Raw genomic sequence first — 22,838 nt, forward strand, 5'->3', positions numbered from 1 at the left:
TGGCAGCGCGCTTTACTGGGCGGGTAGCCAGCTGCAGCCGCGGCCAATAGGCAGGGGAGTTCTTGTTTCCTGGCAGAGCGGGGTCCCGGCACCGCGGCTCTCTGGTTTTGTGTGGGTCCTGGGTGGAGGGCCCGGGTGCCGGGGCCCAAGGTGCCGCCTCGCTAGCGGGAGAGGGAGCGGGAGCAGCGGCCCGGAGAGAGGTGAGGGGCTCTGCGTGGACCGCGGCCCCGCCGGCCGGCCGACCCCGCCCCCTTCCCTCGGCCCGAGCCCCTCTCGAATGCCACCCCGCCCCCCGGCCTGGCGCGGCCGGCCGACCCCGCCTCTCGTCGACCACCCCCTCTCCGGTGGCCTCACCTCTGACCCCTAGGACCAGCCTTCCCATCCTCTGTGTATCTGTCTCGACCCCTCCCAGGCCTCCAAACCCCACCCTCCCTGGACAAGCCAGTCAGTGCGAGGGTCCTGGCGAATTGAGGAGCTGCCCTGCTACCTCCCAGCGGGATTCTACTGGCCCAGCCTTCCCAAGGGTGCTTAGGACGCCCGTTACCCACACCGTCGAGGGTAGCTTTTGCACTGCCTTCAGTGTCTCCAGGGCGGGAGGATGGAAGCAGACCCTAATTGGAACTGAGGGTCAGGGCAGGTGAGCAAGTGGCTTTGACCGGGCACAGGCCACATTCTTCTAGTTTTCATAATAGGCATGGTAGAGTAAGGGGGTGGCAACAACAGAAACAGTTCTTCGCGGTCTCAGAGAAACAACAGCTTAATTCTAGTCCGTGGTTGTGAAGACAAAGGGGTAAAGAAAGGAAGCTACCATTTATACTTAGAAACATGGTTCTTCCTGCTCTAGGCTGCACAGTACAAAACCAGTCTAGAAAACTTTAAAAGGGGCCCCTCCCCCATGGACTCTGGCAGTTCGGACTTCTAAGTCTATGCTCTTTAGGCTGTTGAGAAGTTTGAGAATCTAGCGTTTCCCAACTCAGCTAAGGAAGCCATTGAGCATCTGATTTGGGAACAGCAGCATAGTAGTAAAATGGGGTCTTTTTAGGTCACTTATAACCCTTGGGTGTCCAGGGACAGAGTTCTACTTTCTCTTGATCTTGCTAAAAGTCTACTTCCATGCTTTCTAAGAAAAGGAGTATTTTGCTTCATAGAGTACTAAAAACATGTTTCATTTATCCGAAGATACCCAAAAACATTGTTTCATTTTCTTCCCCCTCCTCCCTGTCTGAACTTTGATTTTCCCCCCAGCTCTCAGGGCCTGTGTGGGGCAAGAGGATGCTTTCCCAGCCCCACCATGGAGCTGCGCTGTGGGGGATTGCTGTTCAGTTCTCGATTTGACTCAGGGAACCTAGCCCATGTGGAAAAGGTGGAAACTGTGTCTAGTGATGGGGAAGGAGTAGGAGGGGGGCCATCAGCCCCCACTAGTGGCATTGCTTCTTCCCCTGACTACGAGTTCAACGTGTGGACCCGGCCAGACTGTGCTGAAACAGAATTTGAGAACGGGAACAGGTATGAGGCCTGTGAGGGTGGGCAGGAATGTCCGGGTGCATTCTGTAGTCAGTCTTTCGGCTTTGTACACACCAGCATAATCTCTTTTTTCCCAACACTGACTCCCTTTCCTCCTTACCAAGTAGCCCTTTGCTGTTTGGGCTTGATTCAGCTTTGCCCACACATCTTCTCTCTACCCCTCCCACATCTGTTGGCCCTCAGGTCATGGTTCTACTTCAGTGTCCGAGGAGGAAGTCCAGGAAAGCTAATCAAGATCAACATTATGAACATGAACAAGCAGAGCAAACTATATTCTCAGGGCATGGCCCCCTTTGTGCGCACATTGCCTTCCCGGCCACGCTGGGAACGCATTAGAGACCGGCCCACCTTTGAGGTAAGTTCTTCATTAGAAGGAAGGACTGGGTGTTAGTAGAGGAAACATTCCTGACAGAGAGTACCAGGCAGGTGGAACCCCTAAGCTTTAGTATCTTCTTTCTTCCACCCCTAGCTGGGGTCCAAGATGAGGCCCCGCTTCAGCAAGCCTGAAGAAGCTGGTTATCATATGCAAAGTGTCAGAGGGAGGGGAGTTGGTAAAGGTGAGAAAGGCATGAGGTCAGTTCCTGGTGTCCCCAGTAGGAGGAGCTCGGTTCTGACACAGATGACTGTTTCCTCTTCTCCCTCTGCTCCCTAGATGACAGAGACACAGTTTGTGCTGTCCTTTGTCCACCGTTTCGCAGAGGGCCGGGGAGCCACCACCTTCTTCGCCTTCTGCTACCCCTTCTCCTACAGTGACTGCCAGGATCTGCTAAGCCAGCTAGACCAGCGCTTTCCAGAGACTCACTCTGCGCATAGCAGGTGCGAACCTTACCATTCTCAGCCCTGCCACACTGTCCTGGATCCTGTAGTACCTCTTCTGCTGCTGGCATTTGTCCTAAGAGCTCTTAGCCTGAACTTCAGTCATTTCCCTGGGTAGAATGTAGCATTTTGGAAAAGGTATTCCTCTGCGCACTGAATGAGCGCATCACTACCTATGTTCCCTTCTCCCCCTACCCCAGTTCTCAAGTGACCTAGAGTCTAGCCAGTAATGTGGCTGCTCAGCTTAGCTTCTTCCCCTTCCTCTACTGAGGACAACTCTCTGTATACACAAATTAATCTATCCTGATATTCCACAAACTAGGAAAGCAAACAAAAAGTTCACCCTTAAATAAAAGGGGTGGAGGAGTGACAGTAAGATGGCATGACAGGAGAGAACCAACTAATGCACACGTCGTTCTCTGACTTCCACATGTGTCATGCCATGTGCATGCACATGCATGTGCATGCAAGCATGAATGCACACACACTAAAAACTTCAGTCCTGTATTCTGCATCTGGCAGCCCAAGCCCACACATATCCTTAGCTTCCCCAGTCCAAAGGACTACGATGCCCCAAAAGTTGTGGTGAGGGACCAGATAACATAGGTCCTGAGCTGGCGATGCTGCATGCCTCTTGCTAGAATTTGAGGGACGTCTGACTAATGATTTTACCCCTGTAGTCCTCTGGACAGCATTTATTACCACCGGGAGCTTCTCTGCTATTCTCTGGATGGACTTCGGGTAGACCTACTAACAATCACTTCCTGTCATGGGCTTCGAGAAGATCGGGAGCCCCGTCTAGAGCAGCTATTTCCTGACCTTAGCACTCCCCGACCATTCCGTTTCACAGGCAAAAGGGTAAGTGGGGAGAACACAAAAGCATATCTCCCTCACCTTCCTCAGTTTTAAGAGCACTTGATACTCTTACAAAGGAGCCTTGTTTGGGTCCCAGCACCACATTTTGTGCAGTTGCCTGTAACTCCTGCTCCAGGGGATATAGCCACTTTTTCTAGCCTCCACAGGCATCCATATACACACACGCATTGACATACACATAAAATAAAACAGTACCCTAGCCTTATCCTAGGTCCAGCCACTGTGAATAGCTTAAAGCTGTCACCTCTATACATTTTGGACTCTGATTAGCTTGTGGCCCAGGACAGAGGATTATAATCTTATCCCTGTGACAGAAAGACAGCTAGAAGTGTCAAGGCTCTCTCTGCCTCAAGCAGCCCTGCCCACTGACCTCATGTCTGCTTTCTTCTCCACCGTAGATATTCTTCTTAAGCAGTAGGGTACACCCTGGAGAGACTCCATCTAGCTTTGTCTTCAATGGCTTTCTGGACTTCATCCTTCGACCTGATGATCCCCGGGCGCAAACTCTACGTCGACTCTTTGTCTTTAAGTTGATTCCCATGTTGAACCCTGATGGTGTGGTCCGGGGCCACTACCGGTAAATAACCTAAACAGCTGTTCTGCGTTTCCCCAGTTTCTCTTATGTCCTACTTCTCTGTGAAAGTCAGCTAGCATTCTGACTTGTTTGTATTTCTAGGCCTCTTGAACCCTAACAAGGGCAAGCCCTGCCCCTCTAATCTAATGAGAGGGGATGTGCTTGCATGTAAACACACCCTTGTGGAGAGCAACAGTAGGTGAAGGCTTACTTGGGTAGAAGGAATTGTCCTTGGATGTCTATGGTAGGATGACAGCAAGTCAAGGAAGGGTCATATCCGCCTTTCTTTCCCAGCATAATTTAAGCCTTTCACTTTACAAGTCTACCAGTCTCCTTGTCACCTACTCTAGGGCCTCCTTTGCTGGCCCAGACATCTAGACCCTGTTCAGTCCTGTCTTCTTACAGCACAGACTCACGTGGAGTGAATCTGAACCGGCAGTACCTGAAACCTGACGCCATCCTGCACCCAGCCATCTATGGCGCGAAAGCAGTGCTTCTCTACCACCATGTGCACTCCCGTCTCAACTCCAAGAACCCCTCTAACCCACAGCCCAGTCTTCATCTCCCTCCTGAAACTCCTCTTTCTGACCTTGAGAAAGCCAATAATCTCCACAATGAAGCCCACCTTGGGCAGTTACCTGATGGCGAAAACTCTGCGACCTGGACTGAGACAGAACCAGCAGAAGAGAAGTCCCACACTATGTGGATTATGCCACAGCAGCCTCCTGAACTTGAGGAGCCAGCCCCTGACACCATCCCCCCAAAAGAGAGTGGTGTTGCCTATTACGTAGACTTGCATGGACATGCTTCCAAAAGGGGCTGCTTCATGTATGGAAACAGCTTTAATGATGAGAACACCCAGGTAGGACTCTAGACACTGTGTGGCAGAAAATGTTGTAGCTTAGGAGATAAGAGGTGGTTACAACAGGGCAGGATGGTAGCCTTCTGGGGGAGCAGGAAGGCCTGTGCGCAGGACCTCTGTACTGGTGGTAAAGGACAGAGCCCTAGGGCCTTACATCTCAGCCATTTTATCATGACCTCTGAGTGAAGAGCAAGCTACCAGCATCCCAGTCTTCAAAGAGCTTTGAGAGCCAGGGTGACGGAAAATTTGGAGGGAGAATCTAAGAACTTTAAAGAACTGATGTTCAGCTGGGCATAGTGGTGCACACCTGTGATCCCAGCACTCAGGGAGGCAGAGGCAGGGGGACCTCTGTGAATTAGAGGCCAGCCTGGTCTACAAGGCAAGTCCAGGACAGGACTGCCAAGGCTACACAGAAAAAAACCCTTTCTTCAAAAACAAAAATGAAACAAAAAACTCTAGTGTTGAACAATGAGACTGCTGATGGTTGTCATGGTATACGCTGCAGTCTCATGGCTGTGTGCCTGACTTTCCTGGTCTGTCCCTTCTTTCTCATCTTCTGTTTTGCCTTCTCCTCCCCCAAACAGGTGGAGAACATGCTATATCCAAAGCTCATCTCCTTGAATTCAGCCCACTTTGACTTCCAGGGCTGTAATTTCTCAGAGAAGAACATGTATGCCCGAGACCGTAGAGACGGCCAGTCCAAAGAGGGAAGCGGCCGCGTTGCAATCTACAAAGCCTCAGGGATAATCCACAGGTTGGGAGGAAACTGGCATAGTTGAGAAAATAACTTCTTTAAGAAAAAAAAAATATGTATTCCAGGGTCTTTGAGGGGTTGGAACCACCTGAGTCTTCTCAAAAAGTGAGCCTCAATTAGCAAGGTTGGCATTAATCTGGAAGTCTTACTTTTGGAAGACTTGGGCACATGGTCAGCTGTTACTTGGGAATTATTAGCATTTTCTCGTGGTCTTTACTTGTTTCAAAGTGATTACCTTCTTAGACCGTCTACAGTGTCCCTCAGTGTTCTGTCCTGACACTTGTTCAGAGGAGACATTAATAAAGGTCTCTGTGTCTTAGCTACACACTTGAATGCAACTACAACACTGGACGCTCAGTAAACAGCATCCCTGCTGCCTGTCATGACAATGGGCGTGCCAGCCCCCCTCCCCCGCCGGCCTTCCCCTCCAGATACACTGTGGAACTATTTGAGCAGGTATGAAACCATAAGTGGGAAAGGGGACCCTCAAATCTAGCAAGAGTTGATGGCCAACCCTAAGGTCCTCAGTTAATAGTCATGGCAGTAGATGAGAACACAGGCATGGTTTGTGACCCCCAACTATAGGCATTACCCTAGCACATCTAAGTAAATCACCTGATCTGAGCTGATCTCCCTCACGGGTTTATTCACTCTGAGGTTCAGAAGCACCCCCATTATTGTACTTAAAAAAAAAAAAAAGATCTGTTATGTACACAGTATCCTGCTGCATGCCAGAAGAGGGCACCAGACCTCATAATAGATGGGTGTTGGGAATTGAACTCAGGACCTTTGGAAGACAGTGCTCTTAACCTCTGAGGCATCTCTCCAGCCCAATTTTGTTTTGTTTGTTTGTTTGTTGTTTTGTTTTCAAGACAGGGTTTCTCTGTGTAACCTTGGCTGTCCTAGACTCACTCTGTAGATCAGGCTGGCCTCGAACTCACAGAGATCCGCCTGCCTCTGCCTCCCGAGTGCTGGGATTAAAGGCGTGCGCCACTACGCCTGGCCAATTTTGTATTTTTGATGTGTCTTTTTTCTAGGCACATAAGAGAAATAGAATTGTATGTTGTGAACAATGCAAACTCTTCTGGGAAATTCACTCATGGTGTCAACCAAAAGTACACCAGCCTCTACCCAGAACAGCAAACTGTAAATCTGCTTGACATAACGAAGCTGGGCACAACCAGGTGGTGGTGGCGCATGCCTTTAATGCCAGCACTCGGGAGGCAGAGGCAGGTGGATCTCTGTGAGTTCGAGGGCAGCCTGGTCTACAAAGTGAGTCCAGGACAGCCAGGGCTACACAGAGAAAACCCTGTCTCCAAAAACCAAACCAAACCAAACCAACAAAAACCTAGGCACAAAATTCAGGGTACCTACTGTTAGGTCTAGCTTCTTCTCCCCTGTTGTGCTGTGTACTACACCCCCAAATGGCAGGTGAGAGGATAAAGATACTGAATTGAACTGAACTCCCTACAGGTGGGACGAGCTATGGCCATCGCAGCTCTGGATATGGCAGAATGTAACCCATGGCCCCGAATTGTGCTGTCAGAGCACAACAGCCTCACTAACTTGCGGGCCTGGATGCTAAAGCATGTGCGCAACAGCAGGGGTCTGACCAGTACTGTGACGGTGGGCATGAGCAAGAAGAGAGGATCTCGAACTCCTAGCAAAAGTAACAAGTAAGACGAGCAGCATGGAAGAGAGGGCAGGAAAGCTGGCAGGCTCTAGAGGTAGGGGTTTTGGGGAAAGTGCCACATGGTGTGTTTTGGGCAAGTAGGAACTGGTAAGATTACCTCAGTTTTTGAGAATGGGATCCTCTTCCACCTAGAGCTACATCTAAGGAGCTGAAAATCAGGCCAAGGGGCTCTAGACCCAGAATAGTGCATAAAACCCACTGTCTTTGAGGTGAGGGTGTGGCAGGTCGGATTCCAAAGGTTGTGACTAAGTGAGGAGGGCTCTAGAACCAGCACCAACAAAAAAAGGGAGAAATTCTTTGTGAAGTTAAGCTACTTAGGATGACCCAAGATGAGCTGGTATGCCCCAAGTTAGATCTCATTCCTGGCCATGCATTCCCTCCCTTCTTCCTAGGAACGGGTTTCTATGCCCTTTTACCCCAGAAGTGAATTTTAATCGCCATATCCTGAGGAAAGCCTTAGGATACGTCTTCCCAGGCCCAGGGTTAACTGGCATCTGCTTCTTTACAGTGGATTGCCCATTTCCTGCTCTGAAAATGCTTTGAGCCGGGCTCGAAGTTTTAGCACTGGCACAAGTGCTGGTGGTAGTGGCAGCAGCCAACAAAATTCTCCACAGATGAAGAACTCTTCCAGCTTTCCTTTTCATGGCAGTCGGCCTGCAGGGCTGCCAGGCCTGGGCTCTAGCACCCAAAAGGTCAGCCATCGGGTGCTGGGCCCTGTCAGAGGTAAGCCAGTCTGGGAACCCCTGCAGCAGGTGTTCGGTTGTTTGGGGCTTTGCTGGGGGAAAAGAGCTTGAAGACATCCAAGGGGTGAATCAATAAAACTAGTCTGTAGCAGAAGAACCTGCAGCCTCTCCTGCGCCCTTGTTGTTCCCTGCGGCATGACTTGATCGCTACTGTGCATGGCCGGCCATAGGAAGAAGCCCTGGGGATTGTAGCTTCAAGCACATGCTAGGAGCCAGGGACATTTGCAAGAACAAAACACTAGCTAAAGCAGTGCCAAACACAGACATGGGACTTCTGCATCAAGGACAATGTCACAGTGTCTTCTTGTTGGCAGTAGGAGGGAATGTCTTTAGCACTTAACTATAGCACTGTGGACTGAAGAACACTGTCCACCATCTCTGTGGGCTGAACCTTCCTGGCTTCACAATAGTAATGTCAAGATTCCAGTTCTCACAGAGAAACAGACCTGAAGCAGCTCCTAACTAGGCTTACAGACGGACAGCCTACCCCTTCTCAGCGCAGTTGGTCAAGTACCCTTAGGTCTCACCTGGTAAAAGACTCTACCAGGAAGCTGGACTATGTTGTGGGAGAGGCCTTTGTAGTATTATTTTGGAAATAAACAACACAGATCAGTACTTTGGATGTCTTCTAGCCGTAGGACTCTGGTCAAAAATGGAGGCTTGTAAGCTGGAGCTAAGAACTTTGTTGATCCAGCTGCCCCTTTGAGCATTTTTCTGTTATTCAAGGCTGCAACCAGGCTTTTGGAGTGGCCCTGATAGGCACTGGATCACTGTCTATAAACCTGGCTGCTAGTTAGAGAAGCCGCAGAGGAAGCCCAGCTTCAACTAATTGGGATGTTCCTATTTCTGATATGAAACTGGCTGTTTATATTCCAAACCCCCTTTGAGATTCTAATTTGTGCTTTAAAGTATTAAATTAGTAACAATGATGCTTCATATTTAAGATAGCACTTGATAATGAATAAGATGATACCAGAAACGGCTTCACCTATCTAGCCAGGCCCTGTGGGGTAGATGGTATTCTCATCTTTCTGACAAGAAAACTTAAGACTGTTTTAGGAATGGCCCATTCAGCTGGGTATGGTGGCACATGCCCGTAGCCCTAGCTGGGTAGGCTGAAGCAGGGGACTAACAGGATGAAGGCCAATCTGAGCCACCTAAGGAGACTGCCTCACAGGCGTGAAGCTAGGGAAGAGTAGTTTATTCCTTAAGCAGAAGTTGGCCAGCTTGTCTTTCAGGCTCCAGTATACCTGCTCTCCCATGCTAAATCTGGATGGAGTTTTTTGGGGTTGGTTTTGGTTTCTCTTGTCACCTTTCCTAAATCATAGCTCATAATTTTTTCAACAGCATTATACATCCTCTGTCCTTGACACAGACCTTCCCTGGGTCAGTGTGGAGGACTCAAAAGTCATTTTGGCTTTGAGCCAGGGTAGTATTGTACAGCTTAGATCAGCTGAGCTTAGGACTGTCTTGCTTCAGCTTCCCAAGCGTGTCCCAGGCAGGCTGCCATTCCCAGCCAGGGCACTTCCTAGTCTCTAATTGACATCTTCCAGCCTCACTTGCATTGAGTTTTGCATTGAAATCCTTGAGGTGAGGGCCATGTATTCTTTCTCTGTTACTTCCTCAGAGAACTAATGGAAAATATGCAGCCTGAGTAGTAAGTAATTCTTGGTTGATTGACTTGAAGCTTAACAGAAGAAACAAGATAATAAATACAACATAAAAATGACGTGCACATTATAAACATCCAGGGCACTTGGGGAGTTACTGTGGTAGGTCATGAGTAATTAAACAAAGCATGCTCAGTTGAGAAACAGCTTTGAAGAACAAATAGTATGTGGTTTGACAAAAACATTTCAAAAATGAGAAATGACAGCCATGATCAGAAACAGCTCCTGGGTAGACAACAAAAACATGTATACTTAGTTGGCATACAAAGGGCTACACCCTTCACCCACAAAATCTGGTGAAGAAACATGGGGAGAAGTGTTTTGAAAACAAGGATGTTGAGTTAAATGAGGCATATGGTAGCAACTATATGCTTCTAAAAAGGGTGACAAAAGAGACTGCATTGTGCATCTGGACAGGGGACGGGAGGCTTGCAGTCATTACATGTGAGCTAACTAGAACCTGCACCCAGTTCTGCAAAGAAAAGAAGTCTTAAGTATTAGAGCAGAAGCAGCAGGAGCCAATAATGGTAAGAGACAGATGAACTGGGCGTGGTGGTGGCGCAGGCCTTTAATCCCAGCACTCGGGAGGCAGAGGCAGGCGATCGCTGTGAGTTCGAGGCCAGCCTGGTCTACAGAGCGAGTCCAGGACAGCCAAGGCTACACAGAGAGGCGCTGTCTTGAAGAAAAAAAAAGAGACAGATGAACTAAGAGGCTTCAGATCTGTGCACTAGAGGAGAGTTACGGCAACATTATGACAGTTGGCAGAGGGGCCGGGGGCGGGGGGGGGGATGAAAAGCTATTTAAACATGCCTAGACTCCTTGGGTTATCTATGAAGATGCTTTGTAGGCCGAACCATAGAAAGTGGAGGGGTCAAAGATCTAAGTCATGATATGGAAGTGCCAGTAAAGCCAAGCGAGAAGGCATATTTCCTCAGGTGAATGAGCTTGGAACAGAAAGGGCTGGTTAGAAAACAGATGCCCCCAAGACTTGCATAAATACTTACACAAAGTAGAAACCTATGGCTTTAAAATCAAGGGCCAAGATAAAAGTTTTATCAAAATAGAGACTGTAGGCAGTTAAAAAGTGAGGTCCTAGGAGTCTTAAAAGTGTGCCCTGGGCATTTACTGGCACAGTTCTTTGAAGACCCCAAGGAAAGGAAGACTAGTTCTGATTTTAGATAGGGCTGAAATGCAGACGAACATTTGGACATGGCATTTTGAGTCAACTCTTGTGAAAACTTACTGTCCAGTGTGATCTGACTTACCATGTTCTTTGTGACATTTGTTGCCATGCCTCTGGCTCTTTGACCTCTACCACAGCAAAAGATATGGTTTGTTTATTTATTGTGTGTGAGTGTAAGTATGTCTATTGGTAAGGGCACATGCCTTGGCACCTGTGTGGAGTGAGAGAGCAACTGATGGGAGTTATCTTTGTCTTTCTACCATGTGGGACTTGGAAGTTGAACTCAGCTTGTCAGGCATGGTGTGTATTTGCTCAGCTAATTGGCTGGCCTGTTGTTTTAAAAGCTAGAAAAAAACATAACCCCAGATCTTGGAAATTTTAACTGTAAATGAGCTATACTTTCTAACCCCAAAATTTGGATTGTGATTTGATAATTTTGTTATTTTGACTTGTAAATTTATTTATAAAAATTTGATGAGTGGTGGTGCATGCCTGTAATTCCAACACTTGGGAGATGAAGACAAGGTCATCCCTTGGCTACAGAGTGAATCTTAGACCAGCTTAGACTACATGTGACCTATCTACCCACCCACTCCCCATAAAAAATTTCAATTACTGTATATATATTTAACTATACATTTTATTGGTTTTATTGACTAGAACAAGCATGAGATTGGAGGTTCCAGGAAGTTTTCTCAGAAAAGACATGGGCAGCTCAGCCAGCAGTTTAAGGCAGACAGGGAACTAATCTGAAAGGCTCCATCTCAAACTGGGAGATGGCACTGTAGAAGGCCAAGAAAGCCAATGAATCACCAACTTCAGACACACAGGAAAGCTTCTAGCACAGGAGGCCAAAAATGTCTAAGTCCTAATTCCCAGTACCTACTCAGCTCTCCCCAGCTGCAAAACATGCTCTACCTACCTTCCCAGATCCATAGCACAGTCCCCGTCTACTGTCTCAGAAACACCAGCAGTAGTTGCTGTGGCCGCAAGGGAAAAAGGTCATTCGAGAACAAGAGAAGAAAAGTCAGAGGCATGCAAGGCACTGCAGAACAGAGGGAAACAAAGCAGGTGAGGCACCAGGACACACAACTCCAGGATCCTTCAGCTTTGCATTCTGGGGATCTCACTTGTGTGATGCTAGTCTTGACCCTTCAGCCTATCCTGCCAAAGACTGACGTCCAAATTGAGGCACTTCAGTTGAAAGGCAGAAGCCTCTGTCATCCTATCTCCAGCACCTCTCTCATCTGACTCCCAGCTCTGCCACCTGAATTCTTTTCTGGTCTTGTTAATGCCTTGGTTCAGGCAACAGGCAACTTTTGGTAGAGGAGTTAATATCTAGCTAGCAGTGGCAGCTCCTCTGCAGGGAGTCAATAGGACTTGCTGCCTTTATCACCATCGCCACTTTTATTCTTTGAGCTGCAAATAATCAGTGTCAGGAACTTTCCCGAACACTAGGACCTAGCACTGTGCCTAGCACTTAAGTGTTCAGCAAATGAAAAGTTTGGTTGGGAGTCAAATTAATGCTTATCTCATCTTCCTCATGTTCATAGAGCTATAAGAATCAGCTGTGTAAGCATTCCAAGGATCCAGTAACATGGAAAGATGTCCCGAAGATGTTTGGAGAAATGATGAGTGGAGTCTAGGTATAAAGCAACAGACTGATGCCTCTAACCTTGAGGCCTTAAATTATAAGGCCTTAGAAAAGATACCCTAACACATTCCAGGCGAGAGCAGCTTTAGCTCAACTTAGCAAACCATGACTCCTATCCTCCCAGCCGGTTACCATAAAATACCATTTTACCAATTTTGGACACAGAGCTGATCACATTACCCTGCAGTCAACACTAAGCTGTTGTCTGTAACTCAAAACTAATAGAGAATTGGGCTCCTTTTATCCTCTCAACAGGACTAGAGTAAGGCCTGGGTTAATAGGAGTCAAAGTCAAACCACAAAATGAGCCAGCTGTGTGCTTTCACTAATGACAGGAAGGCCTGGGCAGACTGTAAGTAACTGCTTAGAATATACTATCTTTAATAACATACATACATATGTGTGTGTGTGTGTGTTCCATACCAATCTGACTAGGAATTAAGGTTCCTGGGCTTAGCCTTGCTATCTTTCTCAGGATCTAGTCATATTTTTGTTTTGTTTTTCGAGACAGGGTTTCTCTGTATCCTTGGCTGTGTATCCTGGACTCACTTTGTAGACCAGGCTAGCCTCGAACTCAATGATTCACCTGCCTCTGCCTCCCAAGTGCTGGGATTAAAGGGTTGCACGCCCAGCTAGTCACATTCTGTACTGACTTTTCCCCCTTTATCTGTTATCTGGTTTGTTTCATTATTTTCTGGAGTGACACTCATCACTCCAGTCATTACTTGAACCTACATCTGCCCCAAAGGCTTTAATCACATTTGTTTATGTGACAGAATCGCGTGTTGTCTAAGCTGGGTTCAAACTCACTTTGTAGGAAGCTGGCCTTGAATTCCTTCCTCCACCTCCACCTCCAGAGCGCTGCGGCGAAGAGTGCATTATCATACTCCAGCCACTTGCTTGTTTGTCCCTTGTGTCCTTCCTTAGAGTGGGGTGAAGGTTTGGCCATCTCATGATTTCACCTGTCTGTGTATAGACTGATCATCTGCAAACCCTATTATTTCTGCCTTCTGTGCTGAGGAACATGCTTTTATTTTTGTGGCTAGGCTCCTCTAGAACTTGCTCTATAGAGCAGACTGGCTTTAAACTCATAGAGATCTGCCCAACTCTGGCATTAAAGTGCACATTCAGCCCTAAGAGACATGATTTTGTATCCACATTTTAATCAGACCAGATCTATACACTTGAGTAATTATATCACTGCGTCACTGATGGTAGCTAATGTTTTAGGTCGATGTGGCCACAAGTCTGTCTACTTCTGACATCATTTATCAGCATTCCTACTAACTCTCACTAGCCCTGTACAATCTGGTTGTTTGTACTCCTGTGCTCTCCACCTTGGACTCTAATTGGTACTCAGTACAGTGTCACATGGCCAGAACGGCTTCCACCCTAAGATCATTCATTCAAAGAGTCATTATAGATAACTTGAACTTGGAGATTTCAGAAACAGTCTTTGAAATAGGGCCTCATTATGAAGTACAGGCTGACCTAGAACTTATGATCCCCCTGCCACAACTTCTGCATGCTGGCATTACAGGCATGTGGCACTGCCTGCTAAAACCCAGTACAGACAGGATGAAGTTATTGTCACTGATTTCTAAAGTTAGAGGCTTCTCATAACATAACACACATACATGTAGCTTGTATTAGAGGACATCTAGAATACTGACACCACCATTTTATTTGGTTCTATGATGACTCGAGAGCATGTGGCACCTGCTAAAAGCTCCTGAACATGCAAGTCCTCTATCCCATCCATCTACCATCTGTCTATCTGGGATCCTACCCTTCAGAGCTTGTCAGTCAAGTTCCAGCCAAAGCAGGACATCAGAGTAGTATCCCTGAAGGTTAAACATGCCCTTAGACTTACAGGTAACTGATCTATAAACAACTACTAGCCATGTGGGGGATAAAAGGGCTCTGAGAACTAAATCTGCCTGTAAATGGCCAAGGTAAGATTTACAGGGGAAAAACAAAACAAAACAAAAAGATTTACAGGGAGTTGATTTTTGGGATGGAACATGGAAGATAATCAAAGTACTTGGTAAAGAGAAACACAGACACTTCAAAGGAACCACACAGCTCATAGCAACATCAGCTGAGGTGTAGGAGATCAAGTTCAGTATCCTAATGATAGGTAGCCTGGAAACACAGCAGACAGAACTCTACGTTACTGTGTGGAAGGTTTACAGTAGACTTTATCTGTAAAAGACCTCCAAAGGCTGAGTGTAGTGGCCCACACCTTTAAGCCCAGAACGAGGGAGGCGGAGGCAGAGGCAGGTGGATTTCTGAGCTCAAGACCAGCCTGGTATACAAGTGAGTCCAGGACAACCAAGGCTACACAGAGAAACCCTGTCTCAAAAAACAAAACTAAAACCCCAAACACGTAGTGGTGCACACATACACAGTCCAAGCACTTGGGAAGGTGTGGCAAGTAGACCAAGAGTTCAGGTCTAGCTTAGGTTATAAACAAAGAGGACAGTCTAGGCTATCCAGTTAGGATGTCTGCAAGTAAATGGTTTTTCCTTACCCAAGCCACAGTGATTGATTTTAAAAACAGGCTTCTATTTTAGGATAACAACTTGGTGGCACCTATAGAAAGGATGAATTATTTTTAAAAAATTAAAATCTGGGCTGGAGAGATGGCTCAGTGGTTAAGAGTATTGGCTCTTCTAGAGGTCCTGAGTTCAATTCCCAGCAACCACAGATGGCTCACAACCATCTGTAATGTGATCTGATGCCCTCTTCTGGCCTGCACATGTACATGTAGATAGATCACTCATGTTAAAAAAATTTTTTTTATCAAGCTAAGGGAGAAAGGAAAATGAGAGTAAAAAGACGTTATCTAGACACTAGTAATGTCATGAGAGCAGGATTCCACTGCAAACCTAGAACCGTTAGGATTTGGCTAAACAAGAAGAATGGAAAATGGAAAAATGAAAGCTTTCTAAGAGACAGGGAAAAGGATTGGGGAGAGGACAATGAAATTTGGTTTGGCAGTTGGACTTAGCAGGTTGAAATGTCTGACAGAATACATTTTGGGTTAAAAGGGACTTAGAGGTTTAAGGATTTAAGAGAAGACCAAGACTCTGGTCCTTGAGTGGCAGGAAGATCAGTGAGAAGACGAGCAGTTAGAAGTAAGAGAAAAGCCCAGCAAAGCTGTGTTTTAGAAGCCAATTTCAGTAACTTTACCAAAATAAAGTGGTAGGAGAGAGCTGAGGTCTAGATGACTAGAATGGACATTAAGAGATCCTTCCTCGCCTCACAGTTGCTTCAGAACAGAGTAGGTGGCTGGCTTGTTGACAGACTTGAAAGCAGGCATCCTCTGACCATGCCTGACCCACGGAAGGTCAGTACAGGCTATCTTACAGTGTCTCTCATACTTGATCTTTTTCCTGCTTGTGTCCTTTCCATGCAGAGCCCCGATGCCCAGACAGAAGACGGCGGCAGCAACCACTGAACCATCGCTCTACCACAAGCAGCCTGGCCCCATCTCCAACTCTTGCTAGTTCTGGTCCAGCCTCCTCACGAAACCTGGGCTCCTGCCTACTGCCCAATTCACTCAGCATATCAGGTCTGTACCCACTGCCCCTGAAATCTGAGTTGCCCAGCATCTTCCCTCCCTACCATCAGGACTTAGACAAGCTACCAATTAAGCTTCAAGAAAGCCCTTCAGCCATACTGCTACCTAACCTAGACTTCTTTCTTGACTTGATGTATGTTATGTGTACGTGTGTGTACACACACACACACACACACACACACACACACACACACACACACACACACACACACACACACACACACACAATTCTCATGGTACTTCATACTCCTAACACATGTGCCTTTATATAGGAGGCTGGAATTCAGTGAAATGAATTTGTAAAATAAAGTAACAGTTAACATTTATTGAACGTTCACTCTGTGCAGGCACTACTGTATACTATCTAGACCTCACTTTTACAGTTCAAGACCTGAGGGCTTTTTCTGCTTGCAAAGTGCACTTACTCCGAGAGCCAGGAATGGTGGATAAAACCAGAACATTTGAAAAATCACCAGCTCTTCACCTGTCATTATTACAAATGGCATCCTATGTGCTATACTAAACGCAATGCCATCCACTCCTCTTTTTTATGTTACAGACCCAATTAAATGGGATTGGTCTTTTGTTTTTTTTTGAGACAGGGTCTCCTTTGTAGTCTTGGCTGTTTGGGATTCTTTGTAGACCAGGCTAGACTCAAACCCTCCCACCATCATGCCTAGCAGGATTGTTTTCTATGATTGGTTGTTACAATGGGAAAGAGCCTTCAGTCATGCTGGCGGTAAAGGGCTGCCAGTATAGCTCAGCAATTGAGCACTGACCACTGGCTTAGTATGAGATCCTAGGTTTAATCCCCAGGAAAACAAGGTCAAGAAACTGATCTAAATTGAATTACCTTCTCCTCTAACCCTACTCTGATGATGTTTCCTCTGTTTTCCAGAGAGCAGCTGCTCATTCTCATCTTCAGGGGACAAGCCAGAGGCTGTCATGGTGATTGGGAAAAGTCTACTAGGGGCTGGTGCTCGGATTCCCTGCATTAGGACTCGTTTGCAGGTAAAAATTTAAGGGTCTTTCCATGTCCTTGGCATTAGCAGAAAACAGCAAGACATTATTCTGAGCACTGGGGAGTGGGGGTGGGGGAGATGTTCAGTCCTGCTTTACAGCCTTTTATCACCAGCCTGTCAGAGCTGCTGTGGTACCTGTGTGCTAATCTACCCAGTCCCAATCAGCCAGGCATCTTGCTTGCTTCAGACTCCATTGTCCCTGCCAGATGCACCCCAACCACAGCCTGCTAGCTTTGGCTTTCCTACCCGTCCTTAGCCTCTCCTCTCTTTCTGACCAGACCTGCCAGAGGAGAGTTTCCGCCAGGAGGGGTCCCGGATTCCCCAGGTAACACATCTGGTTACTGCTCCTAGTTAACACCTACCATAACCTCCAACACAGACAAGCTCCCCTTCCTAGTTTGACTATAGCTGGGAAGAGGGAGAAGCTGACTGGACGGGCGAAGTTTAAGCTGCTCTGGCAGGGACAGAGGCTGAGAAAGCTGAGGGATATCTGCCAGTGCCCTACCATCTTTTTTCATAGTGCTTTTCTACTCAGCCACCTCTTAGCCATGGTATACCCATGGAAGCAAAATGCTGGGTCCTTTTGCTACCCACAGATAAGTAATCAGGGAGTTCTACAGCTACCGTCCTGTCCACCCTCTCAGTGAGGAACAGTGCCCAGGAATCCAAGGTCCTAGCACCTGTTGACTTCTTATGCATGGAAACTCTAAAAGCAGAAAAGCCTTGTGGAAGAACCCAACCTCTTAGTTTACCCCTATCCACACAGGCTAGGCCCAGGTTGGGCCGGAGCTCACCGCCGACTCGCAGAGGGATGAGAGGCTCTTCAAGCCCCACATCCCTTATCCCCCAGACCAGATAGAGCAGTGAGCTGGAGCCGGGACCCCGCTCTGCTACACCAGGGTGAGCAGCGGCGTCCAGTCCTTCATTCTACCCCTCATGTCTACTATTCTTTCACCCCCATCTCTACCATTCAGGATAATTTCCCCACTTTCTCATTGATCCCAAAGACTAAATGCATTTTCATTAAGAATCAAGTCCCTGATTTTTATTCTACTATGGCCTCGGTCTTCATTTCAAAGGATGCCTTCTAGTTCGGCTCTTAAGGCCTAGGCACTAGCTAGCTGGTTCTAGTATCAGACTTCTGTGCAGTAAGTAATAAAGCTGCCTATTCCCGCCCATCTTCACATTTCCCCTTTCACCTCCCAGCCCTTGGCTAACAGGCCAGAAAAGGGGCTGTTTCCACAACCCTGACTTCCTGTCTCTTCTCTGTTGCAGGCTGCCTCAGGCTGGCCCCCCACGGCCCCACTCTGCCCCTGCCTTTTCTCCTATTTCCTGTACTCTATCTGACTCCCCATCCTGGATTTGTTACAGCAGGGGGCCCTTGAACCAATGTGAGGTTTGTTTTGTCCCTAAATCTCCACCACTCACTATTTCTCCCAGGGTCTGATAATGCCTTTACCTTAATGCCCAGGACATAGCCCTCAGGTGAAGGGAACACAGTGAAATGGTAATATTAGTCCGTCTTCCAGCTGCTGATACCGTGTGACAACCATAGCTCCTTGGAATATCGGCCACACTGTCTGAGGCCTTGCAGAACATCACCTTGAAACAGCAAAACAGGGACCTGCCACTCCCTTCCCTCCCTCCACAGCACAAGATTTTGGGACCACAAAAAATATATATCTATATTTTTGTATTGGGGGAGGGAGTAGAAGAGAAAGCAGCCCCTATACTGGGCCCTATTCAGTGGCAGCTTCTTGTTCCATGGGGTTAAGGAAGACTTTGAGGAAATAAAAGTTGTTTGGAAAAATCCAGGTGTAGTTGCTTTGTATGCTGTGATGGGTAGGAGAGATGAAGTGAAGTGTGAAGGCCCCTCACACCCTTCATCTTGCCTCAGACTATGTCCTGGAACCCTAGAAAAAAGGGGAAAGACCCAAAGTAAGGAAAATGCTGCAGCTTTCCTGTGGGGGGATCCTTTAGGAGCCAACCCCCATCTAGCCCATGCCCTCTCCCCCCTCTTTTTCCCAGACAAGGTTTCTCTGTGTCACTTTGGCTGTCCTGGACTCACTTCGTTGTCCAGGTCTCAAACTCAGAGATCCGCCTGCTTCTGCCTGAGTGCTGGGATTAAAGGCATGTACCACCACGCCCGGCTCCCTTTTATTTAGGAGCACACTTAGTTTCCAGACTCTGCCTCCTTTTTCTTTCTGGTTTGTATTTGTAGTTAACCCATAAAACAACGTCCTTGGCTTCAAAACATGGGAATCTACATTTTTCACTATCATGCTCCTCCCCCAAATCTACCTACAAAACGCCTCAGGCTCCGTGGGAAAGTGGGGCTTAGGACCTGATCCCCCATACTTGTATGGCACAGTTACTGCCTTTGTACTGGTGTCAGCGCCTCCTATCCTATAGCGTAACCATATCCTATAACTTGGGTCTCTGTCTACTGGGAACCTTAAAATGGAGACCGAGGAGGCTCCGGAAACCCATCTTCACTCTAATAGGACGCCATTTAGGTGAAGAAGCAGTACATTTCAAGGCATAATACACAGTGCGAACAAGGGGCCAGGTTCTGGACTATCAAGCTTAATTAGCTCGACACTTTCTAAGTTGAAGTTCCTAACCCTGCAGACCGTGGCGCGGCCTCATCAGTCAGCTCTCCAGGGCCTGGGCGCTACTGCCCGACAGTTACCTGGGGCGGAGAAAGCGCCACTTTTATTCCTGCTTCTTGGGATTGTTGACTGCCACGTAGTGATAGAGAACCACGAGCAAGAAAAGCGACACGCCCAGCATGTTGGCGAAGATGGCGAGCTGCACGTCCGTGATCATCCTGCGGACAAGGAGATGGACTGAGCCTCGGTTCACGCACTCCTTGCCCTCACCAGGCCAGGTCCTCGTCACCACCGTCCAGCCTCCGCCGGTTCGCCTGTGAGACAGCGCCTGCAAGCCTCTCACCTGACCAGCTCCGCTCGACTCCGACGCTACCGCCGAACAAGCTTGAGGTAAAAGACCTGAGCCGGAACTCCGTAATGCCCGCTGGGAGGCAACGAGGCACTTCCGGCTTCTCTACCCCGCCGTCTTGTCTGCTCCGGCGGCGCGCGCACACAGAGTGGGACTTGGGTGGAGCCTCGGGGAGCCGCCCAGCCGCGGGGGGCGGGGCGGGGCAGGAACCGGGCTTGCGCAGCTGGCGGCAGCTGGCTCCGCCGGAACCGCGGTTAGCTAGCGATGCTGTGGCGACAGCCTCCCTGAAGCCGAGGAGTGGGCTAGGGCGAGGGTGCAGCAGGCGGGAAGCTAGGCCTGACACGCAGGCTCCGACCCACTTTCCTGCATGCTGCCCACCCTTCACTTCCCTGCCCGACCCAGCCAGGTGCTTCCTTTGGGTCCTGCCCTCCTGGTTCCCTCCCAGGCTCGTTGGTGGTGGGGATGGGGACAGGACTGAGGATACCGGTGCTCTCACGGATGCTAGTCTTTCTGAGACCACGTCCTACCCAACAGGCGGATGCTGACTACTTGACCAGTGCCAGTCTCAGGCGGGCTCCCTGCCTGCATCCCACTCCTGGAGGTGGGCATTGGAATTAGGGTGGACCCTCTCATAACCAAAAAACAAACGTGGGACCTCGGCCAAGTGGGAAATCACCCCCCGGATGTGAAGGAGGGGGTAGAAAAGGAAGGGCTGGGACAAGCCAGAGGGGTCGTGGGTTTGTGGTGAAGAAGAGAGTTGGCTGCAACAGACATCCAGACACCCGAGGGTCCCTGGTGAGGGGAACAGCACCCTGAATCTCTGCAACCGTCTATCCAGCTAGAAACGGGTTCCCCCCTTCTTGCTTTCTCCTCAGCTTCACCATAAAAGGGAACGACGTGGAGTCAGACAGGGCGGGGGTGGGGGTGGCTGGACGATTGCTCTAGAGCTGTCAGGGGTAATGGAAGCCAGTTGCTTTGCGGTTGAGGGGGGCCGGGGCTCAGGGGAGGCCTCCACTTCTCAGAGCCAAAGAAAACTCTACAGGAGCTGCTATAGGGCTCAAACAGCTGGGACAGGGGACCACATTGCCTTCTGTGAGCACAGTGAGCTGGGCTTGCCACTATTCTAGTGTTGGTTTCTTTGGTCTCAGACCATCAGCAGTTTGTGTCCAGTTTGCTCCTACACAAGATCTTAGCCAAAAGACCAAGAAGCGATTCCAGTTTGCTCCTAAATTCAATACTTGCCTTCAGGGTTACTTTATAGGTCTCCACGCCGCCTCCCACTTCTTACCCCAGCCCCCACTCACTGTTTCCCAGAAGTTTCATATTTAGAAATCCCAGGCCTATGTTCCCTCCACATGCCATGGGTGAAAACCCAGATGTGCTTTCCCCAGGCACTCCTCCATGAGTCCATGTGTCCCCAGCTCCGCCCTGAAAGAATGATGTCTAGATTTTAGGATTACACATTATTATGCTTCATGTCTCCTGGAAAATTGGAGCAGATCCAAGTTCAAGCACTTAGGTGTGCAGCTGACTCAGAATTAGACCATAGTTTTAAAAGAAACTGCGCCTCTAGGCTGCAGATGACAAGAGAAAGCCTGGGAAAGTGCTTCAACTTTCGAACCTCCTGAGCTAGGCTTATAGTATCCTAGAGAGCCACAACTGAAAGGCACCTCAGTGATTTGTTATCATCATTTTATTTATTTATTGGTAAAGAAGGAAACAGGCCCAGAAGGTAACCTAACTGAGGCCCCTGCAGCTGGCTAAAGGCAGTGTCACCTGTTCTTCAGACCCTCCCCCCACAGTAGGGTAGACTCAGGAGGTTGTCCAGAGGTCAGGGACAGCCGGGAAAAGATTTGTTTGAGAGCTACCCAGAAGCGGCCTTCACCTCCCCTTCCCTTCCCTTCCTCGAGCCTAGGTCAGAGAGTCCTTATCAGCCTTCAGTGGGCCATTTGGCCTAGAGCCTGGAGGAACTAAAATACAAACCAGTCTCAGGACTGAACTAGACTCAGCTATCCTGGTTCTGGGAACTTGGGCTCCTTGCTAAGTCAGTGATAGCTAAATGAATCAGTTGCCTAGTAGAGTCAAGATTCCCCACAGGCATTAGGTCATTGGAAATCCCCACCTTATAGATGTTATAAAATAGGCTCTGTCTTACTACAGGGACTTAGGTTTGTTGTTGTTGTTGTTGTTTTGGTTTTTTGTTTTGCTTTCTTTTGTTTGTTTGTTTGTTTTGTTTTGTTTTGCAAGCAATTATTTGGAAATTTGTGGCTGCCTGTCAATACTACCACAGCAATTACACTGGCACCATCACTCCCACTACTGCAGCCTGCTCACTCCCCCTGAGGCCAGCGATGGGAGTTTTCTTTTATTGTTGTTGTCATCTTTTTGTTGGTTTGTTTTTTGAGACAGGGTTTCTCTGTGTAGCTCTGGCTGTCCTGGATGCACTTTGTAGAGCAGGCTGGCCTCAAACTCACAGAGATCCCCCTGCCTCTGCCTCCCTAGTGCTAGGATCAAAGGTGTGCGCCACCATGCCCAGCAGCAGTGGGAATTTTCATTGCCAGTGAATGGTGAGTTGGAGATTTCACAATCATTCATGTCAGATCCTAGGTCTTGGCTCCTAATAAAAAGGCTAACTGAAATACAACTGACTGCAATTACTTTTCAAAGCCACCAGTGTCTTACTTGACACGTTTAAACTGTACAATAGAGTTTCTAATTCCATAGAGCAGGAGGGGGAGTGTGTGGCAACTGGGCAGCAGCAAGACAGACTAATTTCTTTTTTTTTTTAATGTTGTCAGTGGCCTCCTGAAATCAGGACCTCCGGTGGACACTTCCTTCAAGTCTGCCTTGTGCTAGTCCCCAGGCCCCTGAAGAGCAAACATATAGCCATCATGGTCATATTCTAGGTCCATGGCCCTCGG

General features: G+C 48.2%; 2 protein-coding genes across 7 annotated transcripts; one reads left to right on the forward strand and one right to left on the reverse strand.

Moving 5' to 3' along the window:
• Nucleotides 1–40: 40 nt before the first annotated feature.
• On the forward strand, nt 41–18,812 carry Agbl5 (AGBL carboxypeptidase 5). 6 transcript variants are annotated; one of them, XR_007830046.1, is made up of 17 exons: nt 41–200; nt 413–637; nt 1,246–1,506; nt 1,708–1,879; nt 2,177–2,340; nt 3,021–3,198; nt 3,615–3,793; nt 4,196–4,652; nt 5,237–5,406; nt 5,727–5,862; nt 6,880–7,082; nt 7,608–7,822; nt 15,770–15,925; nt 16,833–16,945; nt 17,235–17,281; nt 17,723–17,856; nt 18,232–18,380. XR_007830046.1 is itself a non-coding variant. In XM_051172773.1 (16 exons), exons 3-16 carry the CDS (start codon nt 1,292–1,294, stop codon nt 18,401–18,403), a joined length of 2,577 nt encoding a protein of 858 aa, XP_051028730.1. In that variant the 5' UTR covers nt 41–200; nt 413–637; nt 1,246–1,291; the 3' UTR covers nt 18,404–18,812. The 6 variants fall into 6 exon arrangements, 5 of the variants coding, with proteins under 5 accessions (XP_051028730.1, XP_050995543.1, XP_050995651.1 ...); XM_051172773.1 differs by lacking the exon at nt 17,723–17,856 and having other exon boundaries at nt 18,232–18,812; XM_051139586.1 differs by having other exon boundaries at nt 17,723–18,374.
• On the reverse strand, nt 18,635–19,916 carry Ost4 (oligosaccharyltransferase complex subunit 4, non-catalytic). The gene is made up of 3 exons (XM_051139782.1): nt 19,912–19,916; nt 19,649–19,786; nt 18,635–18,869 (listed from the first exon to the last, which is right to left on the reverse strand). The coding sequence occupies exon 2, from the start codon at nt 19,783–19,785 to the stop codon at nt 19,672–19,674; it is 114 nt and encodes a 37-aa protein (XP_050995739.1). The 5' UTR covers nt 19,786; nt 19,912–19,916; the 3' UTR covers nt 18,635–18,869; nt 19,649–19,671.
• Between the last annotated feature and the right edge of the window lie 2,922 nt (nt 19,917–22,838).

The sequence above is a fragment of the Acomys russatus genome, chromosome 1, assembly GCF_903995435.1.
Source record: "Acomys russatus chromosome 1, mAcoRus1.1, whole genome shotgun sequence".
Classification (NCBI taxonomy): domain Eukaryota; kingdom Metazoa; phylum Chordata; class Mammalia; order Rodentia; family Muridae; genus Acomys; species Acomys russatus.

Excerpts from the sequence above, each read along its gene's own strand:
- Agbl5 (XM_051172773.1), top strand. The coding sequence starts at position 1,292 with ATGGAGCTGCGCTGTGGGGGATTGCTGTTCAGTTCTCGATTTGACTCA. Across the intron at positions 3,199-3,614 it reads TCCGTTTCACAGGCAAAAGG|ATATTCTTCTTAAGCAGTAG; the intron begins GTAAGTGGGGAG and ends TCTCCACCGTAG. Across the intron at positions 4,653-5,236 it reads TTAATGATGAGAACACCCAG|GTGGAGAACATGCTATATCC; the intron begins GTAGGACTCTAG and ends TCCCCCAAACAG.
- Ost4 (XM_051139782.1), bottom strand. The coding sequence starts at position 19,785 with ATGATCACGGACGTGCAGCTCGCCATCTTCGCCAACATGCTGGGCGTG.